Below are 21,755 nucleotides of genomic sequence, written 5' to 3' on the forward strand. Positions count from 1 at the left end.
TTTTAGTAGTAGAAAGGATATTGTCAATTGTACTAATGGAATATGACTAAATATGGTTAATATAGCTTTTCTTTAATCCTTCCACAGTAAAATCAAATTATAAACTTTTTAAGCCTTTGCTTTCATGAAATAAAATATGTTATAAATTTGTCAAAACCTAGTTCTCCCTTTGGAATACTTTACTACAGGATAGAACTCTAGCACCATTATAAATTACTTTGGAACTTAAGTTATTTGGCACATGATAATTGATGATTTGTTTTTAAACTAAAGTTGTTTATGATGAAGTAATTTTGCAAGTTTTAAACTTTTAGACTTAGGCATTCTAGATTAAAGTTAATTTTATTAGTCATAGGGGCATGGTTATCCTGTTATCTCTAATAGTTGTATGCATTTTGAAACTTTTAAATTAGAAAAAATTTCATGTGCAATGTGTGATATAAATGTCACACAAAATATGTTTTTTTTAAATATTAACTATGTTTCTATAAGCCAAATAAAGTTGGAAACTGCACATAAACTATGTGCCAATGGCAATGAATAAGTTATGAAAGTAACTGATTATATTCATATAATATAGCTCACAGAACACAAGAACTTTGTTTATATCTTTGTGTTATTTCTGAAAATCTGCATAACCTAGTTACTGTTTTATACCATGCCTCCTTAAAACCAAGTTTAGAGCTTAATATGATTATATCTTAACTGTCTGATATTTCTTTTTTTTAGCTTGAAATATATTTTGATCTTTATTCTTTGTTTTATTTTTTTAATTAAAAAAACTTAATTATTGGGGTAACATTGATTAATACAATTATATAATTTTAAGGTGTGCATTATCATTTGTCATCTGTAAATTCTTTTGTGTGTTTACCACCCTGATATTTTTGATTTTACTGAAGTTTGGGATTCTTTGCTTAGAAATTATCTTAGTTTTCTTTTATGTCTTTGAAGGCATTATTTCAGTCAAATATATACATTGTGACATGCATACATGATTAACCTAAAGTTAATCTTATTGTCCAATAGTTTTAAGAGATAAATCTCTAATTTGTACAAATTTCTTTTCTAGTATTATAATGACTATGGAGATATCATCAAAGAAACAATGAGTAAAACAAGACAGATAGACAAAATTCAGTGTGCAAAGACCCTTATTCTCAGTTTGCAGCAGGTAAGACATTAAGAGTACCAGCTTTAGACTAACACAATTAACAATGAATAGTTTTCAAAGTAACAGTAGAAAAATGGACAAAGGATAGACTAGATGATTAATAAAAGTAGAAATACAAGATGTTCAATCTCACTAGTAGACATTGTACAAGTGAGATTATTTTTTGCTTTCAGATTGGCAAGACTGGCAACACCTATAGCTCTGTAAAGTATGGGGCATATAGGTACCATCATCAGTAAATATTGGTAAACCTTCCTTGGGAGGTAGTTTGGCAATATTTGTCAAAATGTATAATTTGTATGCCATTTGAGACAGCAGTTGTACTTTTAAAAATTTATCCAAGGTGATAATAGGACAAGTTTGCAAAAACAGATGTAGGTGTAAGATTATACATGGCAACATTGTTTATAACAAGAAATTAGAAATAATCCAAATGTCCAATAGGATATTAGATGTATATATTATGTAGTACATCTCTGCAATATTGTTGTGTAGCACTTTAATGTAGATCTGTATTCATTAATGTATAAAGATTTCCATATCTGGGAAAAATTAACTTAGCAGTGGTTAACTTCTTTGGTAGGTTTCAGGTGAATTTTACTTTTTTCTTTGTATATTTCCATATTTATTTTAATGAATATTTATCAATCTTATAATCAAAATGCAACAGTCATTTTCATTTTAGCAGTGGCAGGGCAGGTTTAATTAGGTAAAAAATCATTTGCTTACTATACTTTTGTCTCTAGAGACCAAATGCATCCAAAATATAACCCATTTCAATGTGATAAACTTTCTTCTTAGAAATCTAGATATGAAAGTTCTTAATTTCAATTTGGGTACTCTTTATTAAAATTAATAGAATGTAGAAGATTTTAAAGGTAGCACTAAAATAACTTTTGCTATAAAATAATAGCTGCTTGCTATAGAAAGTTTAGAAAATATAGGAAATGGAAAAACGCAACTTATCTTTATTTTTTTCCACGTACGACACTTTTAGTTTTTAATAACCTTCTTAGTCTTTTTTATGCCTATATGAAATCTTATTTTTACAAAAATTAAGTCATTGCGTATTCTGTTTTCTAAGCCTGAACTTTTCATATTAATAAATCCTGAACATTTTCATGCTATTACTTTCCTCAGCATTTAAAATGACTATGTTTAAAATGACTATCTAGTATTCCATTTTATACAAGGACCATAATTTAACCAAGATCTCTTCTTGTTTGATATTGAGTTCTTTTATAATCTTTGCCATTATAAATGTCACTAAAACAAAAACATTTTTGTAGCTATGTATTGTGCACAAATATTGTTTCTTTTGAAAATAAAGTCTGATAATTATAATTGCTTAGTCAAAGGATATCAGAATTTTAAACCTTTTACTACATTTTTCCAGATTGTTCTATAGAAAGAAAGACTACCTCAGTTTTATGTTTCCAGCAGATCAGAGTGCTCATTGCACTGTATTTTTATCAGTTGTAGTAGCCATTGTCTGTTTAAAAGCTTGGCAGTTTGATCTTTGAAAAATTGCATTTTGTTTTGCTTACTTTATGATGAAAATTCTTGATGTGAAATTGAAATTCATCATTTAAGTGTAAATAGCAGAGCATAGTTGCCTAATAATTTGGTGGGTTTCTTTTTCCTTTACCTTGTTTTATATGCTATCTTAACGTCCAGTTAATTCCAGCAGAATAGAAACCTGCCATAACTAAAGGGTTTCTAATGTCACTCACTACTTATCTCTAGAGTGAATATATGGAGTGCTACAATTTTGGTCATTTGTGTCGTGTGTTTTAAAAATTCATATTTTAGTATAAAATACAATACCTCATTTAGGGATCATCTAGTGTATTTTAAGTAGAAATACAGTATTTTTAAAGATGTTAATAATTCATAGTTATCAAAAATACTTGAACATGCTTGCTTTCTTTCCAAACAGCTTTTTAATGAAATGATACAGGAAAATGGCTATAATTTTGATAGATCATCTTCAACATTCAGCGGCATAAAAGAACTTGCTCGACGTTTCGCTTTAACTTTTGGACTTGATCAGTTGAAAACGAGAGAGGCCATTGCTATGCTTCACAAGTAATCTCCAAATATTTTATTCAGCTTTCCTGTTTTTTAATCATGAAAATTTTTGAATCTAGCTCTTTTATTTAGAATAATTGTATTCAATTTAATGCTTTATTGTTTATGAATTTATGGCATATCTCTTAAGAACCAGTTATAGTGCTATCTCCATTAACACATGAGTCAGGACTAAAACTCCTTTCATAGAGAGTCTTTGCTTTAATTAAAACCAACAAAAATCTTTATCAATTATGTGACGAAAAGCAGCATATATTCATCAGGTATGACAATATCTCTTTTAAAACAGCTTTTGTCATAACCTCACTGCTAGTTAGAGAAATTTTTGAGATTTGATTTCTTTGTTTCAAGTTTTCTCTTTCTGGTTCTGTTCTCTGTATTGTAGTGACCTTTTCCCTTGTTTTGAGCCACAACCTTCTTTCTGTCTGCATATTTTCTTGGCCTTATAAAAATTAGAAATCTTCTGATTTTATTTGGTGAGCAGTTGTACTTTTAAGTAGGAGTTTACTTTAGATCTTTAACATAACCAACACGTGGCTATTAATAACCTTTGTCGCTTAATTGTGGATGAAGAAGAGTCTTGCCTTTGGGGAAAATCAAGAGGCTTGTACTCTTTCATTGAAAATTCTGTGTTTTATTTGTGTCTCTTTTACTTCTCTTGCTTACTTAGTTATAACAGTATTAAATATCTCCCTCATAGAGATGTTTCTGCTCTTTAAGTTAATCCCATACCTTCCTCAACTTTATTATCTCCTTTCATTTTGCTTTAAAAGTCTCAAATTCCCTTTTATGCCTTCTAAGTAGATTGGATGTATCAATACTTTTAGGTAATATTTAAGGACCACATACATAGTAATTACTTTAAGAAGTAATATATTATTTCCTTCATGTAATAGCCTTCCTTCTTTCCTCCACATTTTCATTTGGATTTTTTTTTTTTAGTTACATTTTTTTAATTTTTATTTTTCAATCATAGTTGGCATTCCACTGTAGTCTCTTTTTTCTTTCTATTCCTCAGATTAAATGCATGTCAAAAAAACATTTTAGTAATCGAACGAAAGTATAGACAGAAATTTCCTTTCTAAGTTAGTAAATTTTGTATCATAGTCCCTTAAATATTTGTCTTTTGTCATTGCAGAGATGGCATAGAATTTGCTTTTAAAGAACCTAATCCACAAGGAGAGAGCCATCCACCTCTAAATTTGGCATTTCTTGACATACTGAGTGAATTTTCTTCTAAACTACTCCGACAAGACAAAAGGACGGTGTATGTATTTGTTAGAAATATGCTATTATGTTTTGGAATTCTTAAAGGTTGGCTGTTACACTTGGTTTCTCTTCTACACACAGAGATTAGAATTGTAGGCTTACATTGATGCACACAGAATTTTATACTTCAGAATTTTTGTAACTTAAGGATTACAACCAGATTTTTTCCGTAATACTTCATTTTAATTCTGTGTGTTCTCCTCAGTGCAATTGTGGCTTTAGAGGTGTAACTCGAATGCTCTATGTATTCTTATTTGCATTCTTGACCTAACCTAATTAAGGAGAGAACATTTAGTACAGTGATATCTGGTAAGCCATCAGGAACATCTTAGTCTGTGTCCTGAGCTGTGACTGCACTGGAAAGTAGAATTCCCCTTTTTATCTTTTTACTTTAACTACTGGTCTTATCCTCAACAGATCATTTAAACAGGGTATTTTTCTGGTTTAGTCTCCTTAAAATGGTGACTTATATTCTAAGAGAGTCCAACAAATGGAATTAAATTTCAAAATCTTCTACCCTCCCCCTCTTGGCTTGGAAGGGCAGAAGAATATTAGTAACTTATAGTATAGATAACCTCTTCTGAAAGTCCACCAGTATTTTTCATTTAAAGATTGTATAGATATTATATGAAATTCTAATTCACACAAAACTAATCTATGGTAGTAGAAATCACAGTAGTAGTTACTTCTAGAGTTGGAGAGATTGAATGGGAAAAAGGACACAGGGTACTTTCTAGGTTCATGGTACTGTCCTGTGTCTTATAAGGTGTGTTGAATATGGCTGCATTCATTTGCAAAACTGACCTGATTGTATAATTTCTGTGCATTTTACTACATATAAATTTATCCCAATTAAAATTTTTATTGACAGTATTAATCAGAGAAATACAAATTACAACAATAACCCATTTCTCACTTAGCAGATTAGAAAAAAATAAGTCTCATAGTTCCAAGTATTGCCCAAGATGTCGAGGAGTGGAGACTTCTATACATATCTGGCAACCATGTAAATTGGTACAAGACCATTTTGTGGAGGAGCTATTTGGCAGTGTCTAGTAAAGTTTAACCTACCTCATGATCTAATAATTCTTTTCATAAGTACGTAGCCCTAGAGAAAGTCTTGCACGTGTGTACAAGGAGAACCATAAGAGAATTTGACTGTTGCATTGTTTGACTAAGGAAAAGCTCAAAACAACTAAACATTTATCAACTAGAAAATGGGATCAAGAAATTGATATATAATTGAATACTGTACAGCAGTCAAAATGGTTAGATTCTTTTTTAAGTAAATATAATTTCTTAATATTATTAGCTACCCAGTCATTGTTCGAATTTCCAGTAGTCTCAGATGTCATAAATGACTTTTATTTTCATAGTTTATTTGATCGAATTGGGGTTGAAAGACTCATACATTCCAATTGATTTTTCTGGTTTTGAAATCTTAAAAAAAAATCTGCTTCATAATTGACAAATAAGATCATAATATATTTAAAATATTTAACATGATGATTTTATATATGTATATACTGTGAAAGGATTCCCAAATCAAGTTAATTAATGCATCTTTAATGATAACACTTAAGTTTTACTCTCAGCAAATTTCGATTAGATAGTATTATATAGCTATATAATATTATGAACAGTATTCACCATGTTATGCATTAGATCCTCAGACCTTATTCATCATTTCTGAACGTTTTTTTGAACTTTATTGAGATATAATTGGCACGTAATATGTAAGCTTAAGGTGTGCACCATGTTGGTTTGATACACTTATATATTGGGAAATGATTACTACCGTAGTGTTAGCTGATGTCACTCTCCAAAATGGTTAGATTTTAAAAACGTAATGTTGACTGCAAAGAGAAAACTACCAAACTGTGCTATAATGTTTACAGATGAATATGTATTAGAAGCAAAAAATATGCATAGGGATGATAAATAGAAAATTCAGGTTAATTGTAAATTATTCTGTGGCAGGAAAGAGGATAAAGGGAAATGGCATCAGGGAGGCTGCTTGTCTGGAATGTTTTGTTCAGCTCTGTGGTAGATAACATAGTTGTAAATCTCTCTACCAGTGAGTGTATTTTGGCTCAAGCTCCATATCTTGTTGCAGACTGGAAACAGCTCTCAGACTGATAGCTAGTTCACAGACCATACTTTGAGGAGTACTGTACTACTGTGTATAGCTGAAATATATTGCAGTTAAATACTGAACAACTAACACCAAGCAGTATGTTTGTAACTGATACCTCCTATCATCTCTCTTTAATGATATTCCAAACTGGTAATTTTGAATTCATTGGAGTTAGTCATTATTATAACAGTAAGTATTTGAATTCCACTTTACAGTTAATTGACAAACAATACATTCATGTATTTGAAGCATAATTTAGACAATAAAGCATTGACCTCTTAGTGTCAGAAGCCTGAGATTTGAATAATGGTTATACTCCTCATTTTTATGACCATACATGGATATGTTACTTTTAACTTATCCTTTCTTTCCTCATCTGTCAAATGGGGAGAATGTCTCCCTCACAAGTAAAGTTAAAGCACCCAAGAGAAAAATGCCTAGCACATAGTAGTCACACAAATGTTAGTTGAATTTGATTGTTGTATTACATGTAAGCCATAGAATCTTTGTGATACTTGGATTCCAGGCTAGATGTCTGACTTCATCGTGCCGAAACTTTATTTTTGCAGGTAGGGACCATATCAGATTCATCTTGGTATCTATTCTGAGTGCTTGGGGCATAGTAGATAGATGCTCAACAAATACTAAGCTGAAATGCCTTGCATCATTTCAGCTTAGTATTTGTTGAGCATCTATCTACTTGATAGAGACAAAGTTGCTCATCAGTATATTGATGAAGCTGAGGTTGAATAGTGCACAAATACGCACATAATCATATAGCTAGGGGTTGGTAGAACTGGGACTAGCACCCAAGTTGTATGTATTTTAAATCCAGTTTTTTTTCCAGAAATATGACTTGGATTTGTTCTTCTCACAGAGGACCTGAGAAGATAAGATAGAGACATCTTCAGAAAGAAAACACTAACAGTTTTTAATTGTTATTCTATGCTTCGGAGAAATGTGGACTATCAACCATTATTTTGTTTTATTTTAATGTACTTTACTTTTTATTTAATTCTAATTTAAGTATTGGATATTCCTTATGGTATGTGAGCCTTAAGATTATTAGGAAGAATAAACAAAAAGGGGGAAAAAAGCTATAGCAGTTTTATATATCAAAGCTAATGGTTTCTACTTCTTTTTAAGGTATATTTACTTGGAAAAGTTCATGACATTTCAGATGTCACTCCGAAGAGAAGACGTGTGGCTTCCACTGATGTCTTACCGAAATTCTTTGCTTGCTGGTGGTGATGATGACACCATGTCTGTCATTAGTGGAATCAGCAGTCGAGGGTCAACTGTGAGGAGTAAAAAATCAAAACCGTCTACAGGAAAACGGAAAGTGGTTGAAGGCATGCAGCTTGCACTCAGTAAGAATATAGTTTATTCTCTTTATCCCATAACTTTACCAACTGAAGTGTCATTAAGGTTCACATTTTCTTAAATTATGTGTTGTTAAGATCAGATCATCCAGTTTAAGTGGAGGAACAGATTCAGAGAGGTCACAACTATTGAATTTCTGTGAAGAGGTCATTCATCATGAAGAACTTTCTAGAAATACAAATTGCTGTCTGTAATCTTAGAGGTAGTAATGTGTTTTGACGTTTGAATCTCTTGGACTCCTAGCTCTCCAGGGTTGGCTCACCATGGGCTTGGGAATGTTATTCCTTTCCTTAGGAACCTTTAAACAAATTGGCATAGTTGTCTAAATTTGTTGCAGTTATAATTACTGAGTAACAAACTACCCCACAACTTGGACATAGTGGGGATATAATGCCTGGTACTTCAGCTAAGAAAACTCAAAGGCTGGTAACTGGAATTGTATGGAGGCATTTTCACTTACAGATGTATCTGATGCTGGCTGTCAGCTGGGACCTCAGCTGGATTGTCTGCCTGAACACCTGCATGTGACCCCTTCATGTGGCTGTTTGGCTTCCTCACAGTGCATGTGATTGGGCTCCAAGAGCAAGTGTCTCAAGAGACAGGAAGTAGAAGCTGCCCAGTTTCTTAAGGCCAGAAACTATAACATAGCATAATTTCCGCCATATTCCATTGATCAAACAATCACAGGGCCCAGATTCAAGGGGGTGGGACATAATCCCGCACCTCTTGATGTGAGGAGGGTCAAAGATTTAGGGACCATATTTTTAAATTGCTGTGTATTTTTTTAGGCATTATCAGGTGTATAGTGTTTAAAACTTGATTGTCCCATGAGTTAATGATTTTAATCTTTTGTCCATTAATGTAAAGGCATAAACTTAAAGTTTGTACAACCTTAGATTTAGACTTGGTTGGTTACGTAGTCTCAATATCTGAGTCAGTGGGGAAGTCTCTTTTACAGTATCCCTAAGCAGTTAACATAGGGCTAATGGTTTATAGAAAGTTAAAATAAATTTTCCTTTTTTTCACAGACGTTATCAAAAGGTATTGTTTCTTGCATATCACTATAAATCTTAAAGATTTATAGTTGTGCTGGGCTATCAAATCTCCTTTTCCTTAGACTTTAGGGAGCATTATGAATTGATATTTTATGTAACATCTTAAAGATATATTATCAAACCCAATACTTCAGTTTTTACAGAAAGAGTCAATGCTTTCTTTGTTTAGGTTTTGGAGCAAGACATAAAAATTGAGGCATTAGTAAATTAAAAGAAGGAAGAACAAATACTGCTAGGTTAGCTAGATCAGTACAATATTTTTTGATCAGTACAGTTTAAAGACAAAATTAGAGCTTAAACCAGTAGAACTTTAAGGCTGATGTAATTATATTGCAGATTGTGAAATTTATATCTAATCCATCTATTACTAGGGTATTAGCTAATAGCACATTTTGCATTCTTCCCTTAAAAAATTACATGTAGATATACATATATGTAATCTTCTAATAAAATAGTTTTCCTCCTAACTCACATTCAATCAATCAAGTGCTGTTAATTTTCCCTCCCAAACCAGTGATTTAAAAAATGACTGTGGATTTGGTAACACTTACATGTGAATTTGTCTTTTATTATTCATGGCAGCATCTATAGACATTTGAAAACAAGTAGATTTTATAGGTGTGACACTTGGTCTTTTTAGTCTGGTGCTTAATGTGCATATGGATTTATGCTCACTGTGAAGTTATTCTTAGGGCTGCTCAGTGGTAAGCATCCTATAGACTGGGAACCATTCACCTCTTGTCTCCATTCCTATTCCCACCTCTGACTCATCTGGGCTACACAGTTAGCCTCCTAACTGGCTGGTCTGCTCACTAGTCTTCATATTCTTAAGTCCACCTTCCACACTGACAGTACATACTTTGACTAAAGCATGTTAACTCACCATATTGCTTCCCTTCCATTAACACCTTCAGCAGTAGTAGTTCTTGTCACCTTAGCACAGCTTACAAGACTTTCTGTGAATTGATTCCTGCCTCTGTATTCATTCAACGTTACTTTTTTCTGCTTACCTCAGGAGGACCAAACTCTTAGCTTGAACCATACGAAATTACCATTTTTGTAGGTCAGAAACTGTGGAATGTCAACAAATTAGTATGGTTTCATGCCTCTGTGGTTTTGGTTGTTTTTCCCCCCGCCAAGTCCACCCAATATATACTCTAGCTAGAAGTCACTTCCAAGTAGTTGGCTCTGATCCCTCTTATTACTCGTATTCCACCTGTGCTTCCCTCTCTTCTAGCACTTAACCACAATGTGTTTTAATTGTCTTTGTTTTCTTTATCCACAACTAGACTGAAAAGGCAAGCAGGAGCTATACCTTACATACCTTTGTCTCCCCCTGTTCTAAGCACTTAGCATGCGGAAAGCAACCTGGTGTTTGTCGACCTCAAAGGTTGCTTTAGACATCTGATTAGTCAGAGTTAATGACTGAACTTTATTGCTGTTGATTTCTTTTTCAGCCGAAGAAAGCAGTAGTAGTGACAGTATGTGGTTAAGCAGAGAGCAGACTCTGCACACCCCAGTTATGATGCAGACACCACAACTCACCTCAACAATTATGAGAGAGCCCAAAAGATTACGACCTGAGGATAGCTTCATGAGTGTCTATCCAATGCAGACTGAACATCATCAAACTCCTCTTGACTATAAGTAAGTACATTTGACCATTTTCTGTACTATAACTTTATTAATTACGTAGAAAAATAGTTAAGTTAAAAGAAGAATAAAATTCTCCTTGAAGCACGCAGGTAACATGGATGTTAGCTCAAAGACAGCAAGAGGAAGCAAGGCAACAACAGGAGAAAGCAGCAATGAGCTATGTTAAACTGCGAACTAATCTTCAGCATGCCATGTAAGTCAGAGTGCCTTATTGTCTGAGTCTAGGAAGTTCACTAATTCATTTTAACATACCCTAATGTGTGCCTTATCTAAAAATTTCAGCAAACCCTCTAGAGTAAATTAAGCTGAAATAATCAAGGAACTAAAATTCGGTCTTTCCAACAGGAAAAATGAACTTTTTAAAGTTAAATATTAACTAGTTGGCTAAAGGACCAATCTTAGTTTGATCTGTTGGAAAAGTTTAAATATGAATCCTTGTTTATTTTGGTACACAGAATTATAGCTAAAAATCTAGTTTTGTTACATCTTAATTAACTCCCCCACCTTAGTTCAGGCCCTCATCTCTCTCATCTGAACTATTGTTATTAGCTTTCTAACTCAAATCTTCCTTCAAATCTCCCATTTATCCTCACCAGACCCCTCCCTTCACTCACCCCTCCACCATTCCCATCATTCACACTGCCATCCAGAATTATTATTCTAGACTAAAAATCTGATCATGCAACTCTTGCTTAAAACATTTCCATGGCTCCCCATTACCTACAGGATAAAACCCAAATTCCTTAGCTAATGAATGGCATGCAAGAGCTTTCAAAATATGGCCCCGGCCTACTTTTAAGTATCATATTCCATTCTTTGGCACCTGGTAAAATCATCGTAAAAGAACAAGCTCAAGTGTCACCTTACATGAAGCTGTGTCATCTATGCCCCCATAACATTATGTATATTTATATTTCTTATAGCACTTGTCACACTCTATTGTAATTATTTGTTTATGAATTTTCCCTTTCTCTAGACTGTGAGCTCCTCAAGGGCAGGGAACACTTTCATTGCCTGTCAGTGCTTGGCACATAAAACATGCTAAATAAATGTTCATTGAATGAATAAATGTATAATGCTAAAAAAATTTGTAGTTTAACTTTTAAATACTTTGCTTTTATTGGAATTTATATGAGAACTTTATAAATCTCTATTGGCTTTAGCTCCAAAAGAAATGTCAGACAAGCAGTCTTTAGATGATTGGTACAAAGGGAAAGATGATGATTCTAATAACTATTTATAGTTTTGGGTTTGAAAGCTTTGTTTTTATAACATAGTGTGGTATATGGTTTAATACTGGGAGATAGAAATTGCTACTTTCTTTTTAAAATATGTTTTGTTCAGTTGGTTTTTAAATGATGGGAATTTCACCTATTTTTAAGAAATGATTATTTACGGTGAGTGGTAGCCTACTCAGATTTACTTGTGTTATCTGTGGCAGGCTTAAGAACTTCTATAAAAGTATACTCTATTACATGTATAGATTCTGATCCCAGCGTGTCTAATACGGTCATCGTCTGTGCTGTCACTTGGTTCTGTCTCCTATTCCTGTTTCTGTGGCCACATTCCTCTTAATATATGTTGTTATTTCATGCTGGAGTCAACAACTAATTTCTTAGCTTCCAACTAGTCACAAATCACCAGGCTGAACATTCTGGAATTCCGCCCCTACAATCATTTGGTCCATATCTCTCCCCTGAAAACTCCGCCAGTCTCCAAGATCTTCCACAGCATCTCATTACTCAGTACCATTTGTCATTTTTTTGTTCATAGCTTGCCTTGAGTTCCCTTAGAGATAAACTTCTCCCAGTGACTAGAAGAGATTATATCAGTTATACAATTATTACTGGAAGATTCTTTTGGTTGATATACCATATAAATGGTCTATTGCCTGAGACTTAAAATTTTTTGTTTTACAATTTTTTCTGTAATGATATCTGCTCTATAACTGAAAATACTTCCAAATTATTATTTTTTTAAATAGTTTATATCACCTATATCTTCCTTATAGTCCAAATGAAATACAGAATGGATTGCTGGTTTTCTATGCCATGGCCCATAAAACACACATATTCCATTCACAGTTGTCTCATTAAATACAGTAAAATCGTTATTTACTATCTAGAACTTTTAAGAAAAAGGAACCATTGCCAAAATATTTGTCCAGGTCGCCTGGATTAGACATCATATTCTTTCTATTATCTTTTAAGACTCATTGTATAAATTATAAGCAAGCATTCAGTAAATAATTGATTTGGGGGGAGGGGATTTTTCAATAAATAAAGAAACATTTGCCAAACTAGGGAACAAGAAGTTACCCTCAATTTCGCTATTATTACATTGACTCTTTTATGCTGATGTGGGCTAATTTGTGAACTTGAAATTTGAGTTTCTTATAATTACATGATAATGTACAGAATTTTTGGTCTTAATTTTTATTTTACTTTTCTATATGTGTCGTAGATTTTCTGTCCTAAGAAACTCAAAACTAAGTTTCAGCATAAATGTTGCTCATTTCTTCCTGAAGCATAATCAGTGTTTCCTTTTAGTATATCTTTATAGCACTTGATACATATTTCTCTTGCAATATTTATCATATTTTGTCATAGTTATATCTGTTTCCCATAGTAGATTGTGAGCTCCTTGAGGGCAGGAACCATGTCTTCATCTTTTTTTTTTTCAATTACAGTTGAAATTCAGTATTTTATTCATCTTTATTTAATTATTTACTTATTTTTGCATCTATAGGACATAGTAGAAGCCTGGCACATAGTAGGCATTCTGTGAATGAGTGAGTGCCTGGTACACATTAGGTACTGAGTGAATGAGTGAATGATGGGTAAAATTAACATTATATTTTAATGAAAATATGTGTATTCTGAAAATGTCATTTCTCTGGTTTCTGTTTCATATTCGTTTATTAATTTGTGCCCTGCCTACTATCAAAAAGGATTTGAGGTATCTTTCTGTTCCCATGTGGAAAATTCTCATTGAACTTTTATATGGGATATCAGAACTATCAAACTAAATGTATCGAAGTAATGCCAAATAAATATAACTCCCCAGCATTTTTAGAGAAGTGCACACTGGAGTTTTGACTCATTTGATGACATGATCAGTGCCTAATCATTTTCTCTGACTTTTAATTCATCATTTTCCATTACACTTGAATATAGAGAGCCAAATAGTTGCTGCCAGTATATTAATATTCACAGCATTGGTTCAGATCTTGACCTTGTTTTATATTTCTCTAGTCGGCGTGGTACAAGCCTAATGGAAGATGATGAAGAGCCAATTGTTGAAGATGTTATGATGTCTTCAGAAGGGAGAATTGAAGATCTTAATGAGGGAATGGATTTTGACACCATGGATATAGATTTGGTAAGAAACAGTGATTTCTGTGAGATTTTTCAGTTCAGATCCATTAGAAATTAAATTGGATATTTATTAGAGGAGAGAGGTATTTGCCATGAAAAGTAAGTTTTGCAAAACTATTAAATAAAATAGTTGGCAAGTGTTTAGTATATGAAAAGGAATTGAAGAGAGGGTGAGATTGGTGAGGGTGTTAGATGATTAACTTAAGATGACTTTAGGAATATGTAGATTTAAAGGATACATTTTGCTTAATATACTAAGTATTACATCACCTTTTAATTTTCCATTTATTTACCATTATCAAAACAATATAATATTAACTTGATACTACCCTGTTATTGAGACAGATTTCCATGTCAGATAAAAAAATTACTTAAACTTAGAAGTTAAATATATATAAGGGTGTATTTTTGTTAATTATTACATCATATATGTGACTAGGGCTTTGTCATATACAAAATCCTTCTACACACTTCATTTTACCACATCTCATTCAACTTTGTGAGGTAGATTGAAAGGATTGAGGTTACCAAAGCATAGACAGTTAGTTACTCTATACAAAGAGACAAAAACTAGTATGTAGTAAAGCTGAGACTTATAAGCCAGGTCTTCTGATTCTATTTCTCAGTGTACTGTAATGTATTCTCCTTAAAAGGAAGAAATACTTAAATATCTCTTCTTCTGAGTGTAATTTGATGCCTTTAAAGGAAAATTATTTAAAAGATGTTTTTAAAGTGAAACAAAAAATGAGTTTTGCAGTTTTTATCGTTTTGAATTTCCACAAATGAATTGCTTTTATATTTTTTTAATATTCTGTAGTTTAAATATACAGTATTTGAAGTATTGTAAGGTACACTTGCAACTACATAGACCATGTGAACACTTAATGTTAATTAATTTCAGTACTTTTCGGTACCATTTGGCAATTGTCAACTTCCTTCCTTTTTTTCCCTTAGCCACCATCAAAGAACAGACGAGAGAGAACAGAACTGAAGCCTGATTTCTTTGATCCAGCTTCAATTATGGATGAATCAGTAGGTTTAATTTAAATGTACCCCAGGATTGCAAAATCAAAAGTATAGGCAACCCCTAAGTTTGAGGTTGAAGAGCTGAAACAGCACATCAAGAATGGATAAAAACAATTGAACAAGAAAAAGAGAGGCAGGCAAGGGGGATTTCGGGAGAAGGGGAGGAGAAGGGTGACGTAGTGGTGGTGACAGATTAGAAGTGCCTTTGGATCCTTGGCCAACTGGGACTTAAGTTAAGGAATTTGGACTTTTGCTGTAGGCTTGAGTTACCCATTGAAGGATTTTGAGTGAGGAAGCAGCATGGTTAGAATTGTGTTTTGGAAAGATTTCCTTGGCATTTATGGATGGATAAGATGAATGGGAGGAATAATAACCATAATCATAGGAAAGTGAAAAATAGAACTGAACAAATGCTTTGATAATAAAGAGAAGGGGGTTGTGGTAATTGGTTATTGTTAAGTATGGTTAATTCTGTTTCTTAAGTACTTTTTATATCAGTCCCTGCTTACATATTTTCCCCCAACAACACCTTGGTTCATTCAAGTCCTCCTTAGTTTTCACTTGGACTATTGATAAAATGCAAATCACATCTGCTCACTTACAGTTTCAGGTCTTTCATTTATTTTTTTCCCCCCAGATTGCCATTAAAAAATTTTAACTCCTCAACCTGGCACACAAAGCTTTTTGTGATCTGGCTCTTTAAACAGATTAACCTTGGCCTTTTCCATACTGTATCCTGTGCTCCAGTCATACCAAATCTTGTATTCTTCTCAGACACACTGTTCTCTTTCATGCTCCACGACTTTGTATAAGCTTTTCTCTCTGTCAGAATTGCCTCATTTCCCCCCTTCTAGTTAATTTTTAATAGTCAGTTCTGGGCATTACCTGAGGAGTTTTTGCTGACACTCCAGATAGACACTTTATGCTCAGCTTCCATAATACTATGTATGCACTTTAATTTTGATAATTACCAGACTGGCATAGTAAAATAGGATCTTATGTTTTGCTCAGTAGACCAAACTCCAGGTAGTGATGATTTTATTGATTGTGAGTTCTGCCTAGTATAGTAGGTGTTTAGTTTTATTTTTCAAATGAATAAATCAATTGCGTGCCCTTCCATCTCACCATTATGCTTCTTCTTCCTAACGCCTGCTACCTCTGGCGACCTCGTCCTCTGAGGCTTGCCTTCTGTGTCCCAATTTCTACCATTTTCTCCTTCTCTTCCCCCACCTCATAATCTGCTTTCAGATTGCTCTTGGAAGAATTTTGACAAACTAATTCACACTAACAGATAATAAGACCAATTATTTGATCCAAAAGACAGTTTTATTATAATAGCAGGTATAGAAATCTTTGGACAAGCCACCTTGGGATCGTTTTTAAATCAATGTTTCTCAGTCTCTAATATGCATGTGAATCATCTGGAGGTCTTATTAAAATACAGATTCTGCTTCAATAGGTCTGGAATGTGTCTCGAAATTCTGCATCTCTAGTAAGTGCTGTCGCTGCTTCAGGTCTGCAGATCATATTTTGAATAGCATAGGTGACCTAGGTTTACCCATAAGTCTATAGTTTAAGTGCATATTAAAATATATGGTTCCCTGAGAATCTGGGAGTGTGTATCTTCCCAGTTTGTTAAATAAAACATGAAGGTAGTAACTGTGATGAGGAGTAAGAGAATCTTTTTCAAGCAGATATGATGAAATGCATTAATTCAATTTATTGAGCTTAGAAGTTAGTGCTAGAATGAGTGAGGTATTCTCCCTGCCCTCAATGTTTGTATTCTAGTCCACCTTGACTATCACTTTGAAGCGAAAAGGCTGGACGCTAGTATTTAAGAGCTTATATGCCTGGCACTATACTAGGCATGATTTAGTTTGATTCTCTCATCAACCTTTTCAGAAAGGTGATGGGATTCCATTTTTAACACCCAAGCAAACTTGGACTGAATAGGTAGTTCAGTGACTTACTCAAAGAGTAACACAACTTTAGTGTCAGAGTAGTAATTTGATCCGAGTTCCTTTTGATTTAAAAATTGCATGCTGTGTCCACTGTCATACTTTCCAGAACTAAAATCAAATTTCATATGGAAGAAACACCAAGAATAGTAATTTTGAAGTTGAAATGATTAACTGCAGTCAAAATTGATATGGGCAGTTAGAGATCTTATTTGTTCATATGTTCATCTAAAGTAAGGAAAACTTTAGGCATTTGTTTCCACTTAATAGATTTGCAAAAAGGTGTTCTTCAGATTACTAAAATAGTGAAATAGCAATGTAAATTACATGTACACATTTTTGACAGTTAACATTTACAGTTAACTGCAGTCTGTCTTAGGCCAAAGCTAGGGAACCTAAAAATTATTTATAGAAAATTTTGGCATTCTCATATTCACTGAATATGTTATAACTAAGAGGATTGTAGTTAACATGCTTCTACCAAAATTAGGAAAACAAGCACATGCATCTATATTTGTAGTATTATAGTATTACCACATGATGGCAGCAGTCACATAACTGCTCAGTCTTGAAAGGCTCAAGTATCTTTAGAAGTCTTTGACTATAAGTTAATACCAGTTTATTTTAAACATACATTATTTACTTCATATTGTCTCAATACTAACAAGCAGACCAATGAAAATTTTAATGCAAAAATCTGTGTTGCCCTTATACAGTAGCGTACGTCGCCCAGTTCTAAGATTCTCTAATTCTAAGTGAAATAACTCCAAGCATCCTAGTATAAATACATTAGATTATTACTAAATAAATCCTAAATATATTTTTTGTAACATAATACCCAGACAATTCAGAAATGATCATATAAAAACTGCGAGCAGATAAGTTTTGGGTTACATATACATGAGATTGTAGGTTTATTATTTAGTTAGTTTTATATCTGGAAACAACTTTGGTTTATCCCATTCGGAAAGAACTTAAGTTCATTTTCATGCCACATTCAACACTAGGAATTGCTAATTAAGATTTTATCCTTTTATTCATCATCAGACCTTCCCTTACCCAGAGTTTCAGAGTGTTAAAGCTAGGAAGAACCTTTAAACATCATCTAGGCCTCTTTAGTGGAAACATTCTAACCACCCAAACTGACTATAATCAAAAAAAGGAGAGCTCTGAACCTTGTCAGAGGGTGGGAGAGGACAGGGGGTAAGTGTAGTGGTAGTGGTTTTGGTGGATGACAGGTAAGAAGTTAGGGATTCCAAACACTTAACAATTCTCACTACAGGGAGGCTACAGTCAGATCAATATTGGTTTCCTGGTCTGAAAATAAACAGTTCCTTCAGATCAAAATGATTCATGAGTTCTATGACTTTTGCTAAAATGAAATTTAATTTATAAGTAAGAGCCATCTCTAATCCCAATCTTAACTCATTCATTATCTCTGACTTTTAATATCAGTTCTTACTAGCTTATTATAATATTTTAAAATATTATCATAGTAAGTCCTGGAATTATAATCAAATAGTCTAACTTTTAGTATTTATAACTCACAGATATGTCTTATATTTGTTTAAAAATGAACAAGGAGGAGTTGCTCCATTCATCATGTGTGTTTTTTTTTAAGTTAGTAACAAGTAATTATTATGTTTTACTTAAATTCTTTTCCCAACTGGAATGTATAGAAAAGCATCAATATAAGTTTATTTGCCCAGATTTTACCTTACTTATTTGATTTCTTAAAATTTGTGGTTCTGTTTTTTCCACTCAGGCCAGGTTTTCTATAGAAGACTTTCTATTTTTTACATACTTACATTTCTTAGATGTTTTTGGTCTGCATGTGCAAATGCTCTTTTTATAAAAAAAAAATAAATTTATTAGGGTGACATTGGTTAATAAAGTTAAATAGGTTTCAAGTGTACAGTTCAGTAATACATCCTATGTATATTGAATTGTGTGCTTTTTTTAAAGAATTATACCCGCTTCACAGTGCAGATAACCAAGTTTGCCAGTCATTCTTAAGCTTTTTTTCCAACAAACTTGTGCCAGAAGTATGTCAAGAAGCGCATTCATTTAACCATTCAATAAGTGTTGAGTGCTAATGTTTAGGGCATTATCTAGGTGTTAGGGGTATGTATAAACATATAACTGAGACATGGTCCCTGCTCTTAGTTATATTTGTCAGGTAAGTGGCATCTTCATTAGTCCTGATGTTATCTCATTTTATATTGATGATCATTTTAATTTTAGAATTGCATATCTAAAGAGAGGAATTTTTCAAAGTAGTTTTATTAGCATGTTATTAAAATTAATGTTGATAATCAGGTATTGTAATAATTTACAGATATATTTTACAAAGAAATAAATGACAATTTTAACAGGATTTTTTTTCCTCTCTCTCATTAGGTTCTTGGGGTGTCAATGTTTTAATACCAGTACACAATTAAATCTCTGGTGAAGTCATTTTCTAAGTGGAAGAGGAAATTTTAAAATAAAGTGTGGTAGATACAGTGAAATTCTGTACAGATTTTTCTCTAAGGAGAATATGACGTGCTTATGCTTACCAAGATCAAGTGCATTGAGAGGCAGTTTTGTTTGCCCCCAAAAAAGTAAAGGACAAGTAAACAATTTGATGATAAGCTACAGTTTTTCTTAGAAAGTAAATATTTTATTTATGTGCTATTAGTTGGCTTTTGAATCAATTATTTCATGCTTTTTTTTAAAAGAAAATATAACAATCTAAAGAGACATTTGGTACAGACGTGAATCCTCACATTTATTTACTGGGTGTACTAAGTAATGATGACCTCTGCTGGATTTCTGTTTACATCCAAGAAACAAAGTTAAGGATGAATTTATTCCCTTACCCAGAAATTATAGGATAGAATCGTTTTTAGCATTCTAAAATTAAAAACTTAAAACATCAATCAACAAAGCTTTCTTTTAAATATTGTAATTGTGGAGAAAAGTAAACTTATAAGCAGAACTTTTACAATTTTTTCATCTAAAATGTATTTTAAGATATTTTTAAAATCCAAGAGCTTCTCTATACTTTTCAGAAATATTCAGATGCAGTGAACTGCCAGAAGGTAACCAGTCTCAAACATGCTTATCCCATTATCAACCCTGAAAGTTTGCTTGTCCTTTAAGATAAAAATGTAATGTGATATTCCTTCCAGTAGTGCCACTGTATTTTGTCTCCAAATAAAAGAAGCTTATTGTAGTATGTTTGCAGAAAAATTCTAAACAAAAAATTATACAGCTTATTAGAGTGTGGGAATAGGGATCTAAATTTTAAATAAAATTATATATATATAAATTGGTGCTGATTTTATAATTGCGCAGTTTGTTTAGTTTTTTTCTTACTTTTAAATTCCAACTTAAAATTATGAGGTTTCAGAAATATATTGAAAGTTTAACAATGTTTAAAAATAGAAAAGCATGAGTGTTCATGCTTTAAAATGATTTTTAAATTTGTATTTTATATTGTTTTATCTATCTGTCTTTGCAAGCAGTCTTCAGGTTAAAGATACTTCTAACAGGTTACAGTACATTTCCTCTGTATGTAAATTAGATGGGATAATAGAATTCATAACCCATAATATTCTTTGAAAGCTAAGCTTTAAACTTCATTTTATGTCCTTTCACAAATAAATTAGTTTAAAACAGAAAATGGCTACTTGCCATTTTGACATCAACTCATTTTGCGAGGCTTAGGCAGCTAGACATCGTTTAAAACAAAATATTAACTTATATTACATGTGTATCTTTTGTCAGTCGTCTCTCAGTTCTTGAGGTATATTATTTTAATCATTCCATGCCTTAATATGCTTGCAATACAAGAATATCTTCAGATTGGTGAATACCAAATGGCTTCCAGTTCTTAGAGTCAGAAATCAACAAGCATTGGGCTGTGGTAGCCAAAAACCATAGGTTAGCTAAAAGATCACGATGAAGTACAATTATTTTATTAAATCATGGTTAACAACAAGTGAAAACAGACTTAACTAACAGATTTTTCATCAACAGATACTGTTATGTGAAAAGGTATTGCCTATGTTGTTTTTCACACCACCGCATTTACTAGAACTGCTGAGAGGACTGTATATATGATTTTAAAACCTAAGTTGATTTTTTTTTCTCACTCTTGAAAGGAGTACTTTTTTGTGAAAGCAATTCTTACAGCTTTGTTTTCAACCAGCTAAAAATGTTTTATATATTACTCTAACCTGTTGTCCTCCACATTCTATTGTCCTAATTGTACTGTTTTCTGATTTGTATTTATGTCTTGAGACAGTAACTTTTTGAATAAAAATAAACCTACCGTATGTTGTATGTTTTATCTTTTATAATAGAAGGAGGGAGGGTGACTATAAATGGTTTAGAAAGTGTACCTATTATTACACCTTTTAACATGTTCGGGTGGGAATAATAGAAAACATTGCCATTTTATGTTTTTTGATAAATTGTATTTTAAAATGAGACTAAATCCATAATTATTACTTTAAAATAGAAACCTATGACCATTATTACTTTAATTTTTATCTGGCATGGGTTAAACACTCTTTAAAATGTGTTCATTGTCCATCCAACATCCAGGATACGGTTGAGTGCCTACTATTTGCTAGGCATATG

General features: G+C 32.6%; 1 protein-coding gene across 6 annotated transcripts in view; it reads left to right on the forward strand.

The window, feature by feature from the left end:
* Positions 1-21,448, forward strand: part of STAG2 (stromal antigen 2) — a 119,200-nt gene extending 97,752 nt beyond the window's left edge. For 2 of the 6 annotated variants that reach the window (XM_016119922.2, XM_036227291.1), the window contains exons 26-34: positions 1,073-1,174; positions 3,114-3,262; positions 4,404-4,532; positions 7,818-8,041; positions 10,567-10,756; positions 10,848-10,958; positions 14,020-14,146; positions 15,097-15,174; positions 19,527-19,636. In XM_016119922.2, coding sequence (XP_015975408.2) covers positions 1,073-1,174; positions 3,114-3,262; positions 4,404-4,532; positions 7,818-8,041; positions 10,567-10,756; positions 10,848-10,958; positions 14,020-14,146; positions 15,097-15,174; positions 19,527-19,550 — 1,134 coding nt within the window. In that variant the 3' untranslated portion in view covers positions 19,551-19,636. Of the gene's footprint in view, positions 1-1,072; positions 1,175-3,113; positions 3,263-4,403; positions 4,533-7,817; positions 8,042-10,566; positions 10,757-10,847; positions 10,959-14,019; positions 14,147-15,096; positions 15,175-19,526 lie in introns of all 6 variants that reach the window. The other 4 variants (XM_036227293.1, XM_016119921.2, XM_036227292.1 and 1 more) reach the window with 2 other exon arrangements.
* Positions 21,449-21,755: the final 307 nt, after the last annotated feature.

Source organism: Rousettus aegyptiacus, unplaced genomic scaffold, assembly GCF_014176215.1.
Source record: "Rousettus aegyptiacus isolate mRouAeg1 unplaced genomic scaffold, mRouAeg1.p scaffold_m13_p_9, whole genome shotgun sequence".
In the NCBI taxonomy this organism is placed as follows: Eukaryota; Metazoa; Chordata; class Mammalia; order Chiroptera; family Pteropodidae; genus Rousettus; species Rousettus aegyptiacus.